Source organism: Bombina bombina, chromosome 5, assembly GCF_027579735.1.
Source record: "Bombina bombina isolate aBomBom1 chromosome 5, aBomBom1.pri, whole genome shotgun sequence".
Lineage (NCBI taxonomy): Eukaryota > Metazoa > Chordata > Amphibia > Anura > Bombinatoridae > Bombina > Bombina bombina.
Genome location: NC_069503.1, coordinates 1,063,789,777 through 1,063,807,579, shown reverse-complemented (window position 1 = coordinate 1,063,807,579; position 17,803 = coordinate 1,063,789,777). Strand labels below are relative to the sequence as shown.

At 38.4% G+C, this 17,803-nt stretch overlaps 1 protein-coding gene across 1 annotated transcript in view; it reads right to left on the bottom strand.

The window, feature by feature from the left end:
- The window catches only part of FER1L6 (fer-1 like family member 6), a 335,220-nt gene that overhangs the window by 213,199 nt on the left and 104,218 nt on the right, over positions 1-17,803 (bottom strand). The window contains exons 12-14 of the mRNA XM_053715940.1: positions 10,723-10,906; positions 9,261-9,381; positions 1,052-1,152 (exon numbers count right to left, since the gene is read on the bottom strand). Coding sequence (XP_053571915.1) covers positions 1,052-1,152; positions 9,261-9,381; positions 10,723-10,906 — 406 coding nt within the window. The remainder of the gene's footprint in view (positions 1-1,051; positions 1,153-9,260; positions 9,382-10,722; positions 10,907-17,803) is intronic.

The following is a 17,803-nucleotide window of genomic DNA, read 5'->3' as shown; positions in this document are numbered from 1 at the left end:
AAATATTAAAAACATATATAAAAAAATATATATACAATGCCTTTTGTAGATGATGTACTGAAATACTATAGAAGTGTGCCCATCATGCTAAGATACATATGTCATTGATATAGTTACTGAGTGTTGAGGATGTATTGTGATGACATTAGGTAAATATCACAAATGCATAGAAGTGTGTACGAGCGAAAAATTTGGTTCGGACGAATCTTTTGTTGTGAATATTCAAAAAACATATTTTTTTATATTCCCCACCTGTGCTATTCCACAAATGGTCTGTATTTGTTTCATTTAAAAGGAGACGAATACCGACCATTCGTGGAACATTTACATTTGTTTTTGTTAAACAAATGTAAATGTTCCTTTGCTACAGGTGAATTTTTTTAACAAACAATACAATGTAGCATTGTGATCACTCAAGAGACTGGACTCCCTGTTTGACCAGAGCAAAAATCATTTTTAGGAGCGCAAAGCAAAGTTCAGACTCAACACTGATGATGCTGATTGTGTTTTTTTTTACCTTGCAAATGAAAGGAAAAAGGGAATAGTATTGCAAGCAGAAGTGTAATATGTGCATGATATACACAATGTATTGCCAACAGGCTCAGATTAGGAATAAATTCACTAAGAAGTATCTCTGCTAGAAAAGCTTTTCGAGCTTCACTGATTCCTATGTTATTCTTTGCCGCTATAGCTAACTCATCTCTCCAGCCTTCAGTGATTCAGCTGCATAAAAGTACAGAAACTTAAGATGCTGTTTAGGAACCTAAATCTGGAGAGGCTGTAAATGACCTTGAGGTTAGGGAGGGAGTGAGGACCCTGAAGTTGGAGAGGCTGGTGAGGACCCTGAATTTGCAGAAGCTGGTCAGTACCCTAAAGCTGGAGAGGCTGGTGAGGACCCATAAGTTGGAGAGGTTGTAAAAAACTATTGGTGAATTTTTTAACTGGAACATCTCAGTAAGTGAAAAAGGTATAAAAAGTGTCTTACAATTTCCATAACCTTGGTGCACTTCTCTGTCATGGCAAATTGCATAAAAAAACACGAGATCATTACCTGCTTTGGTTGATAAAATCTGTAAGTACTTCTCTCATCTTCTCCTCTGGAGCTAAATCTGAAACCTTGATAAGCTCTCTGATATGCACCAATCCTTCCCCCTAAATAGTAGACAAACATATTAGAACACTTAATGAATATTATGACCTGCATGTCAAAATGCATTGCAATAGTTTGAAAATACATTCTAAAGCAAATTTATCTCCAGCCTTTATATGTCTTTGAAGTAGTGACAATATATATTGGGAAAACTGCCTTTTGCTGAATATGGAAAAGCTTGTGACAATGATTTAATTTTATGCAGATCTCTTGGCCACAAATGTATAATCACATACGGCTAGATTTAGAGTTGGGCGGTAGCCGTCAAAACCAGCGTTAGAGGCTCCTAACGCTGTTTTTTACCGCCCGCTGGTATTTGGAGTCAGTCAGGAAAGGGTCTAACGCTCACTTTGCAGCCGCGACTTTTCCATACCGCAGATCCCCCTACGCCATTTGCGTATCCTATCTTTTCAATGGGATCTTTCTAACGCCGGTATTTAGAGTCTTGGCTGAAGTGAGCGTTAGAAATCTAACGACAAAACTCCAGCCGCAGAAAAAAGTCAGTAGTTAAGAGCTTTCTGGGCTAACGCCGGTTTATAAAGCTCTTAACTACTGTGCTCTAAAGTACACTAACACCCATAAACTACCTATGTACCCCTAAACCGAGGTCCCCCCCACATCGCCGGCACTCTATTAAAATTTTTTAACCCCTAATCTGCCGACCGCACACCGCTGCCACCTACGTTATCCCTATGAACCCCTAATCTGCTGCCCCTAACACCGCCGACCCCTATATTATATTTATTAACCCCTAATCTGCCGCCCCCAACGTCGCCTCCACCTACCTACACTTATTAACCCCTAATCTGCCGACCGGATCTCGCCGCTACTATAATAAATGTATTAACCCCTAATCCGCCTCACTCCCGCCTCAATAACCCTATAGTAAATAGTATTAACCCCTAATCTGCCCTCCCTAACATCGCCGACACCTAATTTCAAGTATTAACCCCTAATCTGCCAACCGGAGCTCAACGCTACTCTAATAAATTTTTTAACCCCTAAAGCTAATTCTAACCCTAACCCTAACACCCTTCTAAGTTAAATATAATTTTATTCTAACGAAATAAATTAACTCTTATTAAATAAATTATTCCTATTTAAAGCTAAATACTTACCTGTAAAATAAACCCTTATATAGCTACAATATAAATTATAATTATATTGTAGCTATTTTAGGATTAATATTTATTTTACAGGCAACTTTGTATTTATTTTAACCAGGTACAATAGCTATTAAATAGTTGAGAACTATTTAATAGTTACCTAGTTAAAATAATTACAAATTACCTGTAAAATAAATCCTAACCTAAGTTACAATTAAACCTAACACTACACTATCAATAAATAAATTAAATAAACTACCTACAATTATCTACAATTAAACCTAACACTACACTATCAATCAATTAATTAAATACAATACCTACAAATAAACACATTTAAATAAACTAACTAAAGTACAAAAAATAAAAAAGAACTAAGTTACAAAAAATAAAAAAATATTTACAAACATTAGAAAAATATTACAACAATTTTAAACTAATTACACCTACTCTAAGCCCCCTAATAAAATAACAAAGACCCCCAAAATAAAAAAATGCCCTACCCTATTCTAAATTAAAAAAGTTCAAAGCTTTTTTACCTTTCCAGCCCTGAAAAGGGCCATTTGCGGGGCATGCCCCAAATAATTCAGCTCTTTTGCCTGTAAAAAAAAAACTTAGGGGGGTGTTAGGGTTAGGGTTAGAATTAGCTTTAGGGGTTAAAAAATTTATTAGAGTAGCGGTGAGCTCCGGTCGGCAGATTAGGGGTTAATACTTGAAGTTAGGTGTCGGCGATGTTAGGGAGGGCAGATTAGGGGTTAATACAATTTATTATAGGGTTATTGAGGCGGGAGTGAGGCGGATTAGGGGTTAATAACTTTATTATAGTAGCGGTGAGCTCCGGTCGGCAGATTAGGGGTTAATAATTGTAGGTAGGTGGCGGCGACGTTGGGGTCGGCAGATTAGGGGTTAATAAATATAATATAGGGGTCAGCGGTGTTAGGGGCAGCAGATTAGGGGTTCATAGGGATAACGTAGGTGGCAGCGGTGTGCGGTCGGCAGATTAGGGGTTAAAAAATTTTAATAGAGTGGGGGGACCTCGATTTAGGGGTACATAGGTAGTTTATGGGTGTTAGTGTACTTTAGAGCACAGTAGTTAAGAGCTTTATAAACCGGCGTTAGCCCAGAAAGCTCTTAACTACTGACTTTTTTCTGCGGCTGGAGTTTTGTAGTTGGATTTCTAACGCTCACTTCAGCCAAGACTCTAAATACCGGCGTTAGAAAGATCCCATTGAAAAGATAGGATACGCAAAGGGGGATCTGCGTAGGGGGGTCTGCGGTATGGAAAAGTCGCGGCTGCAAAGTGAGCGTTAGACCCTTTCCTGACTGACTCCAAATACCAGCGGGCGGTAAAAACCAGCGTTAGGAGCCTCTAACGCTAGTTTTGACGGCTACCGCCCAACTCTAAATCTAGCCGTATAGATATAATTAGGATGAGGTAAATATTTGGACAGTCCTGAGATTGGTAGATATGTCCCTAGAGAATAGAAAGACAGCAAGAAATTAGAATAACTGTAGCAAATGCCAGCAGTGCTTGTGGGAAATATCAGATGCAGCCTCACGAGTGTCTGCTATGGAGAAAGGGATTTGGCACAGCCCACATCAAGGAGAGAAATGGGCACAGCCACATAGATGACTGCAGTGCTAGAGAATGTGTGAGAGAGCATAGGGTGCAACCACAACATGTACTTGCTGGGTCAAGAGAGCAACAGAGAGAATATCTGCTATTTAGGGGAGAGATACTGCAGATGGTACAGAGCACACTACAGTAATGTGCATACACCATACTCACAGTGCCCTTCTTATTGTGCATGTGTAATATGAAGTTAGTAGGTCACATGAATGGCCACACCCAAACCTCACCCCCTCAAAAAGTGCTGTGCAGATAGCTATGTGTTTTCATTTGCTTCTATGCATAGATACAGTCATATATCATTACCTAAGCGCTGAATTACACAGATTAATGATATACACACACTTCCACAACAGGGTAATTGGATATAAGGTATTTGTGTTTGGTTCTTTGTCCCTTTTTAGACCTCAACTGGCTTATTACATTTTCACATATACTGTATATTTCATGTTTTCATAGTTTATGTTCTATTATCTTAGTTTATACCACTATTCTTTAATCTTTTTGAATGTATTTTATATGTAAACATATTTGCAAAAATATAAAGTGCAGTTAAAATGTAATTTTTACAAATGCATTTACAATTGGTGATTTTTAGTAAAACAAATGGATACAAATTTTTTACCTAGATGGATGCACATAGAAAGTTAGTGTTGATAACTTGTAGTTTAGTTGCTGAATGACCTACATTCACTTTGTATAGAGAGACTGTAGAGAATGGAAGCAGAATGTATTCATCAAACCTGAGTCTCCTTAACCTATTACTATAGTAAATTTAAATTTAGGATAGTGGCATGTTCTCTATTAAATTTTCTCTAAATTAATCTAATACAATTATGTATGAACTGGCAAATCATTTTTTAACCTATGTTCACTTCATGTTGTGTATACTTTTAGAACGTATCCTAGCCAACTACATCACCATCAGATGTCTGTAAGATACCCAGCCAACTCGTGAATTGGAACTCATCTATAAAACAAGTTATTCTGGTAGTAAAATATGCTTTTATGACTTAAAATTATAGCCTCAATAAGACTTAAATGGTGGTCAGTGGTCACTACCAAGTAGTGCATAATGTTTGGAAATTAAACGTTAAAACATTTTTGCATATACAATTTAAGGTAAAAGATGTGTAAAATTTTATTTGGAATTATAAGGAAATGCACATTTGTGTTCACTGGCTGATAGGACAACTCCCTGACCACTACTTGTAGAAAGGCACAGACATCCACAAGTCTTACAAGTTAAACTTTAAACAATTTTAATGTAGCAAAAGACATTTTGAAATGGTATACACTGTCCCTTTAGGAAATCCATAGACACCACTTATATATGATATCAAATTTGAACATTACTGATCTCACAGGTGTTTGGTGAATCTCAGTCACTGACTAGAACATCAGATTATCTATAATTGTGATGCCAATAGTGAAGATTTTGTAAGCCATTAGCCTGGACAATACTGATGCAGACAAGAGATGCAAATCTAAATGGCATTAATAAAACATCACATATCAGTTTCTGTGATTGAGACGTTTATATGCATTACAGGTAACTCAAAACATAAGTTTCACTAGGCTCCAATAGGAAAATACTGGCAGATTAAGGCCATAATGATCGAAAAATGACATTATTTGTAACTTTAAGACTATTGACCCTGCACTATTGTTTATTTGACCACCACAGAGTGCTCTGCTGGTCCTGACCATTACTTCTACTGTGTGTTTAACCCTTTTGTGGGGGTTAAACCCATAGTAGTGTAGGGTCAATAGTCTTAAAATGACATGCTCCAACAAACGCCATTTTTTTACTATGTCCCTTTAATGTAAGCCATAAAGTATTTTACAGCATATATAGTTGTATATTAATTATGTTATTCTATCAATGTAACGGTGATAAATTATATGTAAGAATATATTCATAATTCTTTCTCATTTATTAGAGTAGGAAGCGAGAAGTTAACTCATTTTACATTAGCTATTCTAAATAGCAAGAAACAAAACATAAATAAAAATCCTTAATGCCTATTAACAAAATGTACCGCTAAAGCAATAATAATTCTTGCCAATTACATTATTCAAATGAGACTGTTTTAATTTCCTAAACCATCTATCATATTCAATTGACTTTTATTCTGGCACAAAATGACTGAAAACATATTGTCTCTGGGTACCCAGTGCTGTACTAAGCAATTAAAATGCGCTAATTAAGAATATTTCATTTACGTGTATTTTTTTCTATTGTATTGTATGGAGAAAGAAGTTCATAATAAGTGGCCTTATATTGTTTGGATACTCAGATATGCTAATGCGTGACCTTCATTTCTTCATAATCTGTGTTTGAGGAAAGTACAGTTTGTGCATATTAGTAAATATTGGAGGTCAATAATTACACCACTGCAAGAAATACTTAGAGAGACATTAACATCAAAATTAAAGGGATAGTCAAGTCCAAAATAAACTTTCATGATTCAAATAGGGTATTCAATTTTAAACAACTTTCCAATTTACTTTTATCACCAATTTTGCTTTGTTCTCTTGTGACAGTTTTTCACCACTAGAGGGCATTAGTTCATGTAATTCACATAGATAACATTAAGCTCATGCACATAAATTTACCCAGGAGTGAGCACTGATTGGCTAAACTGCAAGTCTGTCAAAAGAACTAAAATAAGGGGGCAGTCGGCAGATGCTTAGATACAAGGTTATTACAGAGGTAAAACTAGTATAATTATAACTGTGTTGTTATGCAAAATTGGGGAATAGGTAATTAAGGGATTATCTATCTTTTAAAACAACAACAATTCTGGTGTTTACTGTCCCTTTAAACTTTCATGATTCAGATAGAGCATATAAATGTATTTTTTTTTTCCAATTTACTGCTATTATGTAGTTTCCTTTGTTCTCTTGGTATCCATTGTTGAAAAGCATATCCAGGTAGGCTCAGGAGCAGCAATGCATTACTGGGAGCTAGCTTCTCATTGGTGGCTGCACATACAGTATATGCCTCTTATCATCGGTTCCCCCTTTGTGTTAAGTAAGATTTCAGTAGTTCAGCAAATTATATCAAGAAACAGAAGCAAATTTGATCATAAAAGCAAATTTAAAAGTTGTTGTATGCTCTATCTGACCATAACCAGCTGAAACTACAATCCCCATAATGCAACAGTTAAGGCAGGGAATGAGTTGCTATTAACAGTACAAAATAGAAGTGGTTTCACTAAGGAGAAAGAATTAAGCTAAACACAGCTTTATTAAAAAAAAGACATGAAACCCAAACTTTCTTTTTCATTGTTCAGACAGAGCATAACATTTTAAACAAGCTTCCATTTACTGCTGTTATCTAATTGGCTTCATTCTCTTGCTATCCTTTGTTACAAAAGCATACCTAGGTAGTTTTAGAAGGAGAAATGCACTATTGGGAGCTAGCAGCTTATTGTTGGCTGCACATATTTGACTCTTGTCATTTGCTCACCTGATGTGTTGCGCTAGCTCTCAGTAGTGCATTGCTGCTCCGTCAACAAATGATACCAAGAGATTGAAGTAAAACTGATAATATCAGTAAATTGGGTCATGTTCCTAATTAAATACACATGTATGAGAGAGGAAGAGTGTGAGTTGATGCTTTTTATGCCTCTACCTGTACTAAGTCATTAATAAATACTGGTAACAGTGTGAAATGTGTCACATACCACTAGTTATTCTCATGTGTGTGTGTTATTGATTAATAACCTTCGCCTAGATTACGAGTTGCTCTATAGAGGGTGCGAAACGAACGCAACAAAAGTTGCGTTATTTCAACCTCCATAGCGCTGCCATTCCGAATTTCTGAAAAGCCTCCTTGTACGTGCAATATGGTGGCGATAAGCTCCATACCGCACAATACCCAAGGGCTGAGAATACGTGCTCGTGCACGCTTTCCCCATAGACAGCAATGGGTAGAGAGTGTTACAATAAACTAACACCTGAAGCGCGGAATGAAAAGCTCCGTAACGCAACCCCATTGATGTCTATGGGGAAAAAAGTTACGTTTAAATTTAACACCCTAACATAAACCCCAAGTCTAAACACCCCTAATCTGCTGCCCCAACATCGCTGACACCTAAATAAAGTTAGTAACCACTAATCTGCCGCCCCCGCCATCGCCGACACCAAAATAAAGTTATTGACCCCTAATCTGCCGCCCCCGACATTGCCGGCACTGAAATAAAGTTATTAACCCCTAATCTGCTGCTCCCGACATCGCCGCCACTAATAAATAATTTTAAGGTAAAAGAGCTGATTTCTTTAGGGCAATGCCCTACAAAAGGCCCTCTTAAGGGCTATTGGTAGTTTATTGTAGGCTAGGAGGTGTTTTTATTTTGGGGGGGCTTTTTATTTTTATAGGGCTATTAGATTAGGTGTAATTGTTTTTATTTTTGATCATTTTGTTAGTTATTTTTCGTAATTTAGTGTTTGTTATTTTTGCTAATTTAGTATTTTTTTATTAGTAGTGTTAGTTTTTTTTTAATGTGCAATTTAGTTTTTTTAATTGGTAGTTAGTATAATAGTTTAGTATAATAGTTAGGTTAAATGTTAGTTTAAACTTAGGTTTTTTAATTTCACAGGTAACTTTTTATTTATTTTAAGATTGGGATATTGTAATTTTAATTTAAAGTTAGGGGGTGATAGGTTTAGGGGTTAATAGTTTAATTTAGTAGTGGCGATGTGGGGGGGGGGGCTGGCGGTTTAGGGGTTTATGGGTTTATTTAGTAGTGGCGATGTGGGAGGCTGGCGGTTTAGGGGTTAATAGGTTTAGTTATTGGCGGGATGTGGCCGGGCAGCAAATTAGGGGTTAATAAGTTTTAAATAGTGTTTGTGATGCGGGAGGACCTCGGTTTAGGGGTTAATAGGTAGTTTATGGGTGTTAGTGTACTTTGTAACACTTTAGTTATGAGTTTTGTGAAACATTTTTGTTACCCAAAATCCATAACTACTGCTTTCAGAAGGCGGTATGGATTGTGTCGGTATAGGCTGTAACGCAAGCATTTTAGCCTCACCACACAACCTGTAATACCGGCGCTATGGAAATCCCACGCAAAAACGTAATTTTTTTGAGTGCGGGATTGACGTTGCGTTACAGGCTAAAATGCTTGCGGTATAGCTATACCGACACGACTCGTAATGGCTGTGTTACTGTTTTTACGCTCAAAATTGCAATTTTTTCCACGTTAAAACCGTAATGCAAAACTCGTAAACTAGGTGCTTGTATTTTACTTTTTTCTTCTGCAGTGTAACCACTTATTTTTTGCACTTGTAAGTGATATTTCTATTTGTTACTTCATGTGGTAAATCCTATTTTATAGATGTATTAAATATTCCAAAATCAACTTACAAGGTGATCTGCCATTTTCTGAAGCACATTTGAACTATATAGTCTAAAGGTCTGATCTCCCCAGGTACTTTTCACATAGATACAAGGCTTTTTTTCATTGAATTGCAAGTAGTTGTAGTTTCTATAAGACAAAACAAATACAAAATATAAATAGCAATTTGATTTTTAGAGATGATGCATTTGAAAACGTTTTGGGGTACTAGCTAAAAAAGGAAAAGGGTTGCCTGGGGGGTTATCGAGTTCTTATAGCTGTGAAATTTAAAGTGATAAATGGCCCCATAAATATGTCATTAAGTTTTGAGAATTTGGATTGTGATTAACAAAGCAGGACTGGTACATGTTAAAATGGCGGATTGTCATTGTCATAGAAAAGGGATCATCTGCAGCTGTTAACATTCCAATAATAATCAAATAATAGATTCTAACAGCCCCTAGGAATTTAGATAACAGCATACAAATCATTTAAATACCATGTGATTGCCCTGGAGCACACTTCCAAAATCTACCTCTTATTCTGCCAGATTACGAGTTTTGTCGGTAAAGACTTGCGGGGCTAACAAGCCTTTTTTTTCCAGTGCTCACTTAAGACAACGCCGGTATTAAAAGTTTTCTGAATGGCTGCGTTAGCCTCAGAAAAGTGAGCATGGAGCAAATTTAGCTCCACTTCTCACTGTAATACCAGCGTTGCTTAAAGGGACACTGAACCCAAATTTTTTCTTTCTTGATTTAGATAAAGCATGACATTTTAAGCAACTTTCTAATTTACTCATATTATCAAATTTTCTTTATTCTCTTGGTATCTTTATTTGAAATGCAAGAATCTAAGTTTAGATGCCGGCACATTTTTGGTGAACAACCTGGGTTGTCCTTGCTGATTGGTGGATAAATTCATCCACCAATCAAAAAGTGCTGTCCAGAGTGCTGAACTCAAAAAAGCTTAGATGGCTTTTTTTTTCCAAATAAAGATAGCAACAGAACGAAGAAAAATTGATAGTAGGAGTAAATTAGAAAGTTGCTTAAAACTGCATGCTCTATCTGAATCACGAAAGACAAAATTTGGGTTCAGTGTCCCTTTAAGTCAGCGGTAAGCTGGCTAAAACGTGCTCGTGCACGATCTCCCCATAGGAAACAATGGGTCTGAGCTGGCTGTAAAAAAAACTAACACCTGCAAAAAAGCAGCGTCCAGCTTCTAACGCAGCCCCATTGTTTCCTATGGGAAAATTAATATTATGTCTGCACCTAACACCCTAACATGAACCCCGAGTCTAAACACCCCTAATATTACACTTATATCTATACAAAAAACTGTGTATAGCTCGTTATGTTATAAAAATATGAGAATAGCCCAATTTGATGCTATAAACAAGTGAAATTGTTTTTATGGATAGTTTTATTATAAGTAACTCTAACATAGCTATAAGTCATTTCTGTTCAGTTTAATGAAAAACAACACATTTTATACCTGTTCCCCTCAGTGATCACTGGCTTTGTGGGCGTTGTTACAGATCTGAATGACATTGAGATTTCATGGGTGGATTCTCCTTCCTCAGGGTGTATCAGAGGAGCAGTTTCTGCATCTTCTGCGTCATGACCCTTCTTTTTACTACCAGAATGTGATGCTCCATCCAGAACGTTACCAAAATTACCTGTAAGTATTGTCATGTCATTTAACAACATGATCTGTACAAACATAACTAAAAATATCTACTGAAACAGTAACTTGTATATGTACATTTCACAATGAGAAATTTTAAATATATTATTGTCCATTAAAGGGATATTAAACCCAATTTTTCTCTTATGATTTATATAGAGTATGCGATTTTAAAACACTTTCTAAATTTACTTCTATTATCAGTTTTTATTCATTCTCTTGGTATCCTTGGTTGAAAAGCAGGGACGTATGCTTAGAAGCCGGCCCATTTCTTAAGCACTATGGGTAGTAGTTATCAACGTGTCTATTTTACCTGCCTTCGCCGGCCCAATACGCCCACCTAAGCTCGCCTCACATCGCCGCCGCGGACCTGCAAAAATTCGCCTAAGTTATCAATAAATCTGTCAAAAAGCCGCGCACCAAGTACGGGGCGATGAGCAGCGGACTGTGAGAGTTATCACTCATCCGATCTCGCTGCTCTTCGGCTTTTTCACAGCTTTATTGCTAGCCTGTCACTAAGCACTCACAGTAACTACACTGTTCTACCCCCTATACCGGCGCCCCCGGAGCCCCCCGCAACTAAATACCGCCGCCACTGTAATAAATTTATTAACCCCTAAACCTAAGTCTAACACTAAACCTAACACCCCCCCTAACTTAAATATTAATTAAATAAATCTAAATAATATTTCTATAGGAATATAATCTATAGGATTCTATCAGCCAATCGGAATTAAGGTAGGAAAAATCTGATTGGCTGATTGAATCAGCCAATCAGATTCAAGTTCAATCCGATTGGTTGATCCAATCAGCCAATCAGATTGAGCTCGCATTCTATTGGCTGATCGGAACAGCCAATAGAATGCAAGCTCAATCTGATTGGCTGATTGGATCAGCCAATCGGATTGAACTTGAATCTGATTGGCTGATTCAATCAGCCAATCAGATTTTTCCTACCTTAATTCCGATTGGCTGATAGAATCCTATCAGCCAATCGGAATTGAAGGGACGCCATCTTGGATGACATCCCTTAAAGGAGCCTTCATTCGTCGGTAGTCCGTCGGTAAAGAAGGATGTTCCGCATCGGCGGGATGAAGATTGAAGACCCGGCTTGGAAGATGACATCGCCCGGATAGAAGACTTCTTCAGCGCCTCTTGGAAGATGACATCGCCCGGATAGAAGACTTCTTCAGCGCCTCTTGGAAGATGACATCGCCCGGATAGAAGACTTCTTCAGCGCCCCTTGGAGGATAACTTCTGCCGCTCCGGATGTCCTCTTCGGTTCCATCGCTGCTCGGCTGAGTGAAGACGACTCAAGGTAGGATGATCTTCAGGGGATTAGTGTTAGGTTATTTTAAGGGGGGTTTGGGTTAGATTAGGGGTATGTGGTTGGTGGGTTTTAATGTTGGGGGGGGGTTGTATTTTTCTTTTACAGGCAAAAGAGCTGAATTCTTTGGGGCATGCCCCACAAAAGGCCCTTTTAAGGGCTGGTAAGGTAAAAGAGCTTTGAACTTTTTTAATGTAGAATAGGGTAGGGCATTTTTTTTATTTTGGGGGGGTTTGTTATTTTATTAGGGGGCTTAGATTAGGTGTAATTAGCTTAAAATTGTTGTAATATTTTTAAAATGTTTGTAACCTATTTTTTTTTTTTGTAACTTAGCTTTTTTATTTTTTGTACTTTAGTTAGTTTATGCAATTGTATTTAATTGTAGTTATTTGTAGTTAATTTATTTAATTAATTTAATGATAGTGTAGTGTTAGGTTTAATTGTAACTTAGGTTAGGATTTATTTTACAGGTAATTTTGTATTTCTTTTAGCTAGGTAGTTATTAAATAGTTAATAACTATTTAATAACTATTCTAACTAGCTAAAATAAATACAAAGTTACCTGTAAAATAATAATAAATCCTAAAATAGCTACAATGTAATTATTAATTACATTGTGGCTATCTTAGGGTTTATTTTACAGGTAAGTATTTAGTTTTAAATAGGAATAATTTATTTAATGATAGTGTAGTGTTAGGTGTAATTGTAACTTAGGTTAGTTTTTATTTTACAGGTAAATTTCTCTTTATTTTAGCTAGGTAAGCTATTAAATAGTTAATAACTATTTAATAGCTATTGTACCTAGTTAAAATAAATTGAAAGTTACCTGTAAAATAAAAATAAATCCTAAAATAGGTACAATGTAGTTATTATTTATATTGTAGCTATATTAGGGTTTATTTTATAGGTATTTAGTTTTAAATAGGATTAATTTATTTAATAAGAGAAATATTATTTAGATTTATTTAATTAATATTTAAGTTAGGGGGGTGTTAGGGTTAGTGTTAGACTTAGGTTTAGGGGTTAATAAATTTATTACAGTGGCGGCGGTGTAGTGGGGGGCAGGATAGGGGTTAATAAATTTAATATAGGTTGCGGCAGGGTCCGGGAGCGGCGGTTTAGGGGTTAAACTATTTATTTAGTTGCGGCGAGGTGCGAGATCGGCAGGATAGGGGTTAATAACTTTATTATAGAGGGCGGCGGTATAGGGGGGCAGGATAGGGGTTACTAGGTATAATGTAGGTGGCGGTGGGCTCCGGGAGCGGCGGTTTAGGGGTTAAAACATATATTATAGTTGCGGTGGGCTCCGGGAGCGGCGGTTTAGGGGTTAATACATATATTATAGTTGCGGTGGGCTCCGGGAGCGGCGGTTTAGGGGTTAATATGTATAGAGTAGCTTGCGGTGGGCTCCGGGAGCGGCGGTTTAGGGGGTAATAACTTTATTTAGTTGCGGCGGTGTAGGGGGGGTCAGATTAGTGGTGTTTAGACTCGGGGTACATGTTAGGGTGTTAGGTGTAGACAGCTCCCATAGGAATCAATGGGATGTCTGGCAGCAGCAAACTTGTACTTTCGCTATGGTCAGACTCCCATTGATTCCTATGGGATCCGCCGCCTCCAGGGTGGCGGTTTGAAAACCAGGTACGCTGGGCCGTAAAAGTGCCGAGCGTACCTGCTAGTTTTTTGATAGCTAGCAAAAGTAGTGAGAATGTGCCGCACTTGTGTGCGGAACATCTGGAGTGACGTAAGAATCGATCTGTGTCGGACTGAGTCCGGCAGATCGAAGTTTACGTCACAAAATTCTACTTTTGCCGGTCTCGAGCCTTTGATAACTAAGGCGAATCAGCCTCGCCACAAATACGCTGCGGAATTCCAGCGTATTTGAGGTTGACAGCTTGATAACTACCCCCCTATATGGCAGTTTTGCAAGAATGTTATCCATTTGCAAGAGCACTAGATGGAAGCACTATTTCTTTATTTAAAATGGTATGCTCTCTCTGAATTACAAAAGAACATTTTGGGGTTTCATATCACTTTATGTCATGGGGATCTGTAAACTAAAATTGTACAGTACTTAAAGGAACAGGAAACCCCAAAAGTTTATTTCATGATTTGGATAGAACATACAATTTTAAACAACTTTTCTATCCAGTTTGCTTCATTCTCTTGTTATCCTTTGCTGAAGCAAGAGCATTGCACCACTGGCAGCTAGCTGAACACATCTAGTTAGCCAATCACAAGAGACAAATGTGTGCAGGCACCAATCAGTAGCTAGCACCCACTAGTATTGGATATATGTATATAACAAGTGATATCAAAAGAACGAAGCATATTTGAAAATAGAAGTGAATTTAAAAGAGTCTTAAAATTATGTGCTCTATCTGAGTCATGCAAGTTCAATTTTTACTTTCCTATCTCTTTAACACCAACATAGAAGATTATAATAGTTAATACCTCTGACTAACAAAAAAACAAAATTTATGCTTACCTGATAAATGTCTTTCTTTCCGGGCATGGAGACTCCACAACGTCATTCCAATTACTAGTGGGATATTCAACTCCTGGACAGCAGGAGGAAACAAAGAGCACCACAAAAAAGCTGTTAAGTGTAACTTCCCATACCCATAATCCCCGGTCATTCAGCCGAAGCAAAATGAAAAAACAAAAAACACAAGGGTGAAAAAGGTGCCTGAGGTTTACAAAAAAAAAAAGCCGAATTATTAAAAAGAGGGCAGGGTTGTGGACTCTCCATGCCCAGAAAGAAAGACATTTATCAGGTAAGCATACATTTTGTTTTCTTTCCTATGACATGGAGAGTCCACAACGTCATTCCAATTACTAGTGGGAACCAATACCTAAGCTAGAGGACACGGAATGAATAGGTAGGGAGAACAAGACAGGAGGACCTAAACAGAAGGCACCAACGCTTGAAGAACTTTTCTCCCAAAAGATGCCTCAGCCGAGGCAAAAGTATCAAATTTGTAGAATTTCAAAAAAGTATGCAGAGAGGACCATTTAGCTGCCTTGCAAATCTGTTCCACAGAAGCTTTATTTTTGAAAGCCCAAGAAGAGGAGACAGCCCTAGTGGAGTGAGCCGTAATTCTCTCAGGAGGCTGCTGTCCAGCAGTCGCATAAGCAAAACGAATCAAACTTCTCAACCAGAGAGACAGAATCGTAGAAGTGGCCTTCTGACCCTTACGCTTTCCAGAGGAAACAACAAACAGGGCAGAAGATTGCCAAAAAATTTTAGTAGCTTGTAAGTAAAATTTTAGAGCACGGACAACATCCAAGTTATACAAAAGACGTTCCTTATGAGAAGAAGGATTAGGACAAAAAGAAGGAACAACAATTTCCTGATTAATGTTTCGATCCGACACCACCTTAGGGAGAAAACCCAATTTAGTACGAAGGACCGCCTTATCAGCATGAAAAATAAGGTATAGGGAAATCACACTGCAGAGCTGAAAGCTCAGAAACTCTGCGAGCGGAAGAAATAGCAAGGAGAAACAAAACCTTCCAAGATAACAATTTTATATTAACAACATGCATCGGCTCGAACGGAGCCTGCTGCAAAACTTTACAAACTAAATTAAGGCTCCAAGGAGGAGCAACAGGTTTAAACACAGGCCTGATTCTAACCAGGGCCTGTACAAAAGCTTGAATATCTGGTAAGTCTACCAGACGTTTGTGTAAAAGGATAGATAATGCAGAAATCTGACCCTTCAGAGTACTGACTGACAAACCTTTCTCCAGGCCCTCCTGAAGAAAAGATAAAATAGGGGTGAATCTTCCCCCGGGCTCCAGGAGAAACCCTTAGATATGTACGCTATACCTTATGGTAAATCTTGCGAGTAACAGGTTTGCGAGCCTGAAGCATAGTATCAATAACTGTTTCAGAAAAACCCTGCCTAGACATAACTAGGCATTCAATCTGCAAGCAGTCAGCTTCAGAGAATCCAGGTTTGGATGGTGGAAAGGACCCTGAATTAGAAGGTTCTTCCTCTGAGGTAACCTCCAAGGAGGTAGAGATGCCATCCTTACTAGATCCGCCAACCAAATCCTGCGAGGCCATGCAGGAGCTATTAGGATTACTGATGCTTTCTCCTGTTTGATACTAGCAATGACTTTTGGAAGGAGAGCAACTGGAGGAAACAGATATGCCAGAGAGAACATCCAAGGAACTGCTAGAGCATCTATAAGAATGGCCTGAGGATCCCTTGAGGTTGAACCATACTTTGGAACCTTGGCGTTTTGGTGGGACACCACCAGATCCAACTCTGGAACCCCCCACTTGAGGGTTATCTGAGAGAACACTTCTGGATGGAGAGCCCACTCCCAGGTATGACAGGTCTGTCTGCTCAGAAAATCTGCCTCCCAATTGTCCACTCCTGGAATGTGGATGGCAGATAGGAGACAGTTGTGGAGCTTCCGCCCACAGCAGAATGCAAGACACCTCCTTCATGGCCAAGGAACTCTGAGTCCCTTCCTGGTGGTTGATGTAAGCCACTGAGGTGATGTTGTCTGACTGAAATCTGATAAACTGGACTAAAGATAATTGAGGCCATGCTGAGAGGGCATTGAAGATTGCTCTAAACTCCAAGATGTTTATGGGAAGAGAAGACTCCTCCCGAGATCACAGGCAGTGAGCCTTCAGAGAACCCCAAACAGCTCCCCAGCCTGACAGCCTGGCATCCGTAGTCACAATCATCCAGGAAGGTCTCAGGAAGCAAGTGCACCAAGACAGATGTTTCTGTGAAATTCACAGAGAGAGTCTCTTGTTTGGGGATCCAGAATTATCCTCTGCAATAAATCTGAATGGTCTCTGTTCCAATGACGGAGCATGCAAAGCTGCAGCAGTTGCAGATGGAACAGAGCAAAAGGAATGATGTCCATGGAAGCCATCATCAGACCAATCACTTCTATGCATTGAGCCACTGATGGACGAAAGGCAGACTGGAGGGAAAAGCAGGTAGCAAGAATTTGGGATTTTCTGACCTCCGTCAGGAAAATCTTCATGGACAGGGAATCTATGATTGTCCCTAGGAAACACACCTTTGTAAAAGGAACTAGAGAACTCTTTTTCAGATTCACTTTCCACCCTTGGGAACGTAGAAAAGACAACAACATCTCTGTATGAGATTTTGCTAGATGAAAAGATGACGCATGAACCAAGATGTTGTCTAGATAAGGCGCCACAGCAATTCCCTGGTCACTACCTGATTACCTGATCACTGCCAATAAGGCTCCTAGAACCTTTGTGAATATTCTGGGAGCTGTGGCAAGACCAAACGGAAGGGCAATAAACCAGAAATGCTTGTCCAGAAAAGCAAACCTTATAAACTGGTAATGATCCTTGTGAATGGGGACGTGTAAATACGAGTCCTTCAGGTCTATGGTCGTCATGAATTGACCTTCCTGGACCAATGGAAGAATGGAACAAATAGTTTTTCTTCTTGAAGGACGGAACCCTGAGGAATTTGTTTAGACACTTTAAACTAGGCAAAGGGGGGGAGGGTCAGTTAGAACAAAACAAAATAGAACAGAGAGATCAGTCTGTGAATATGA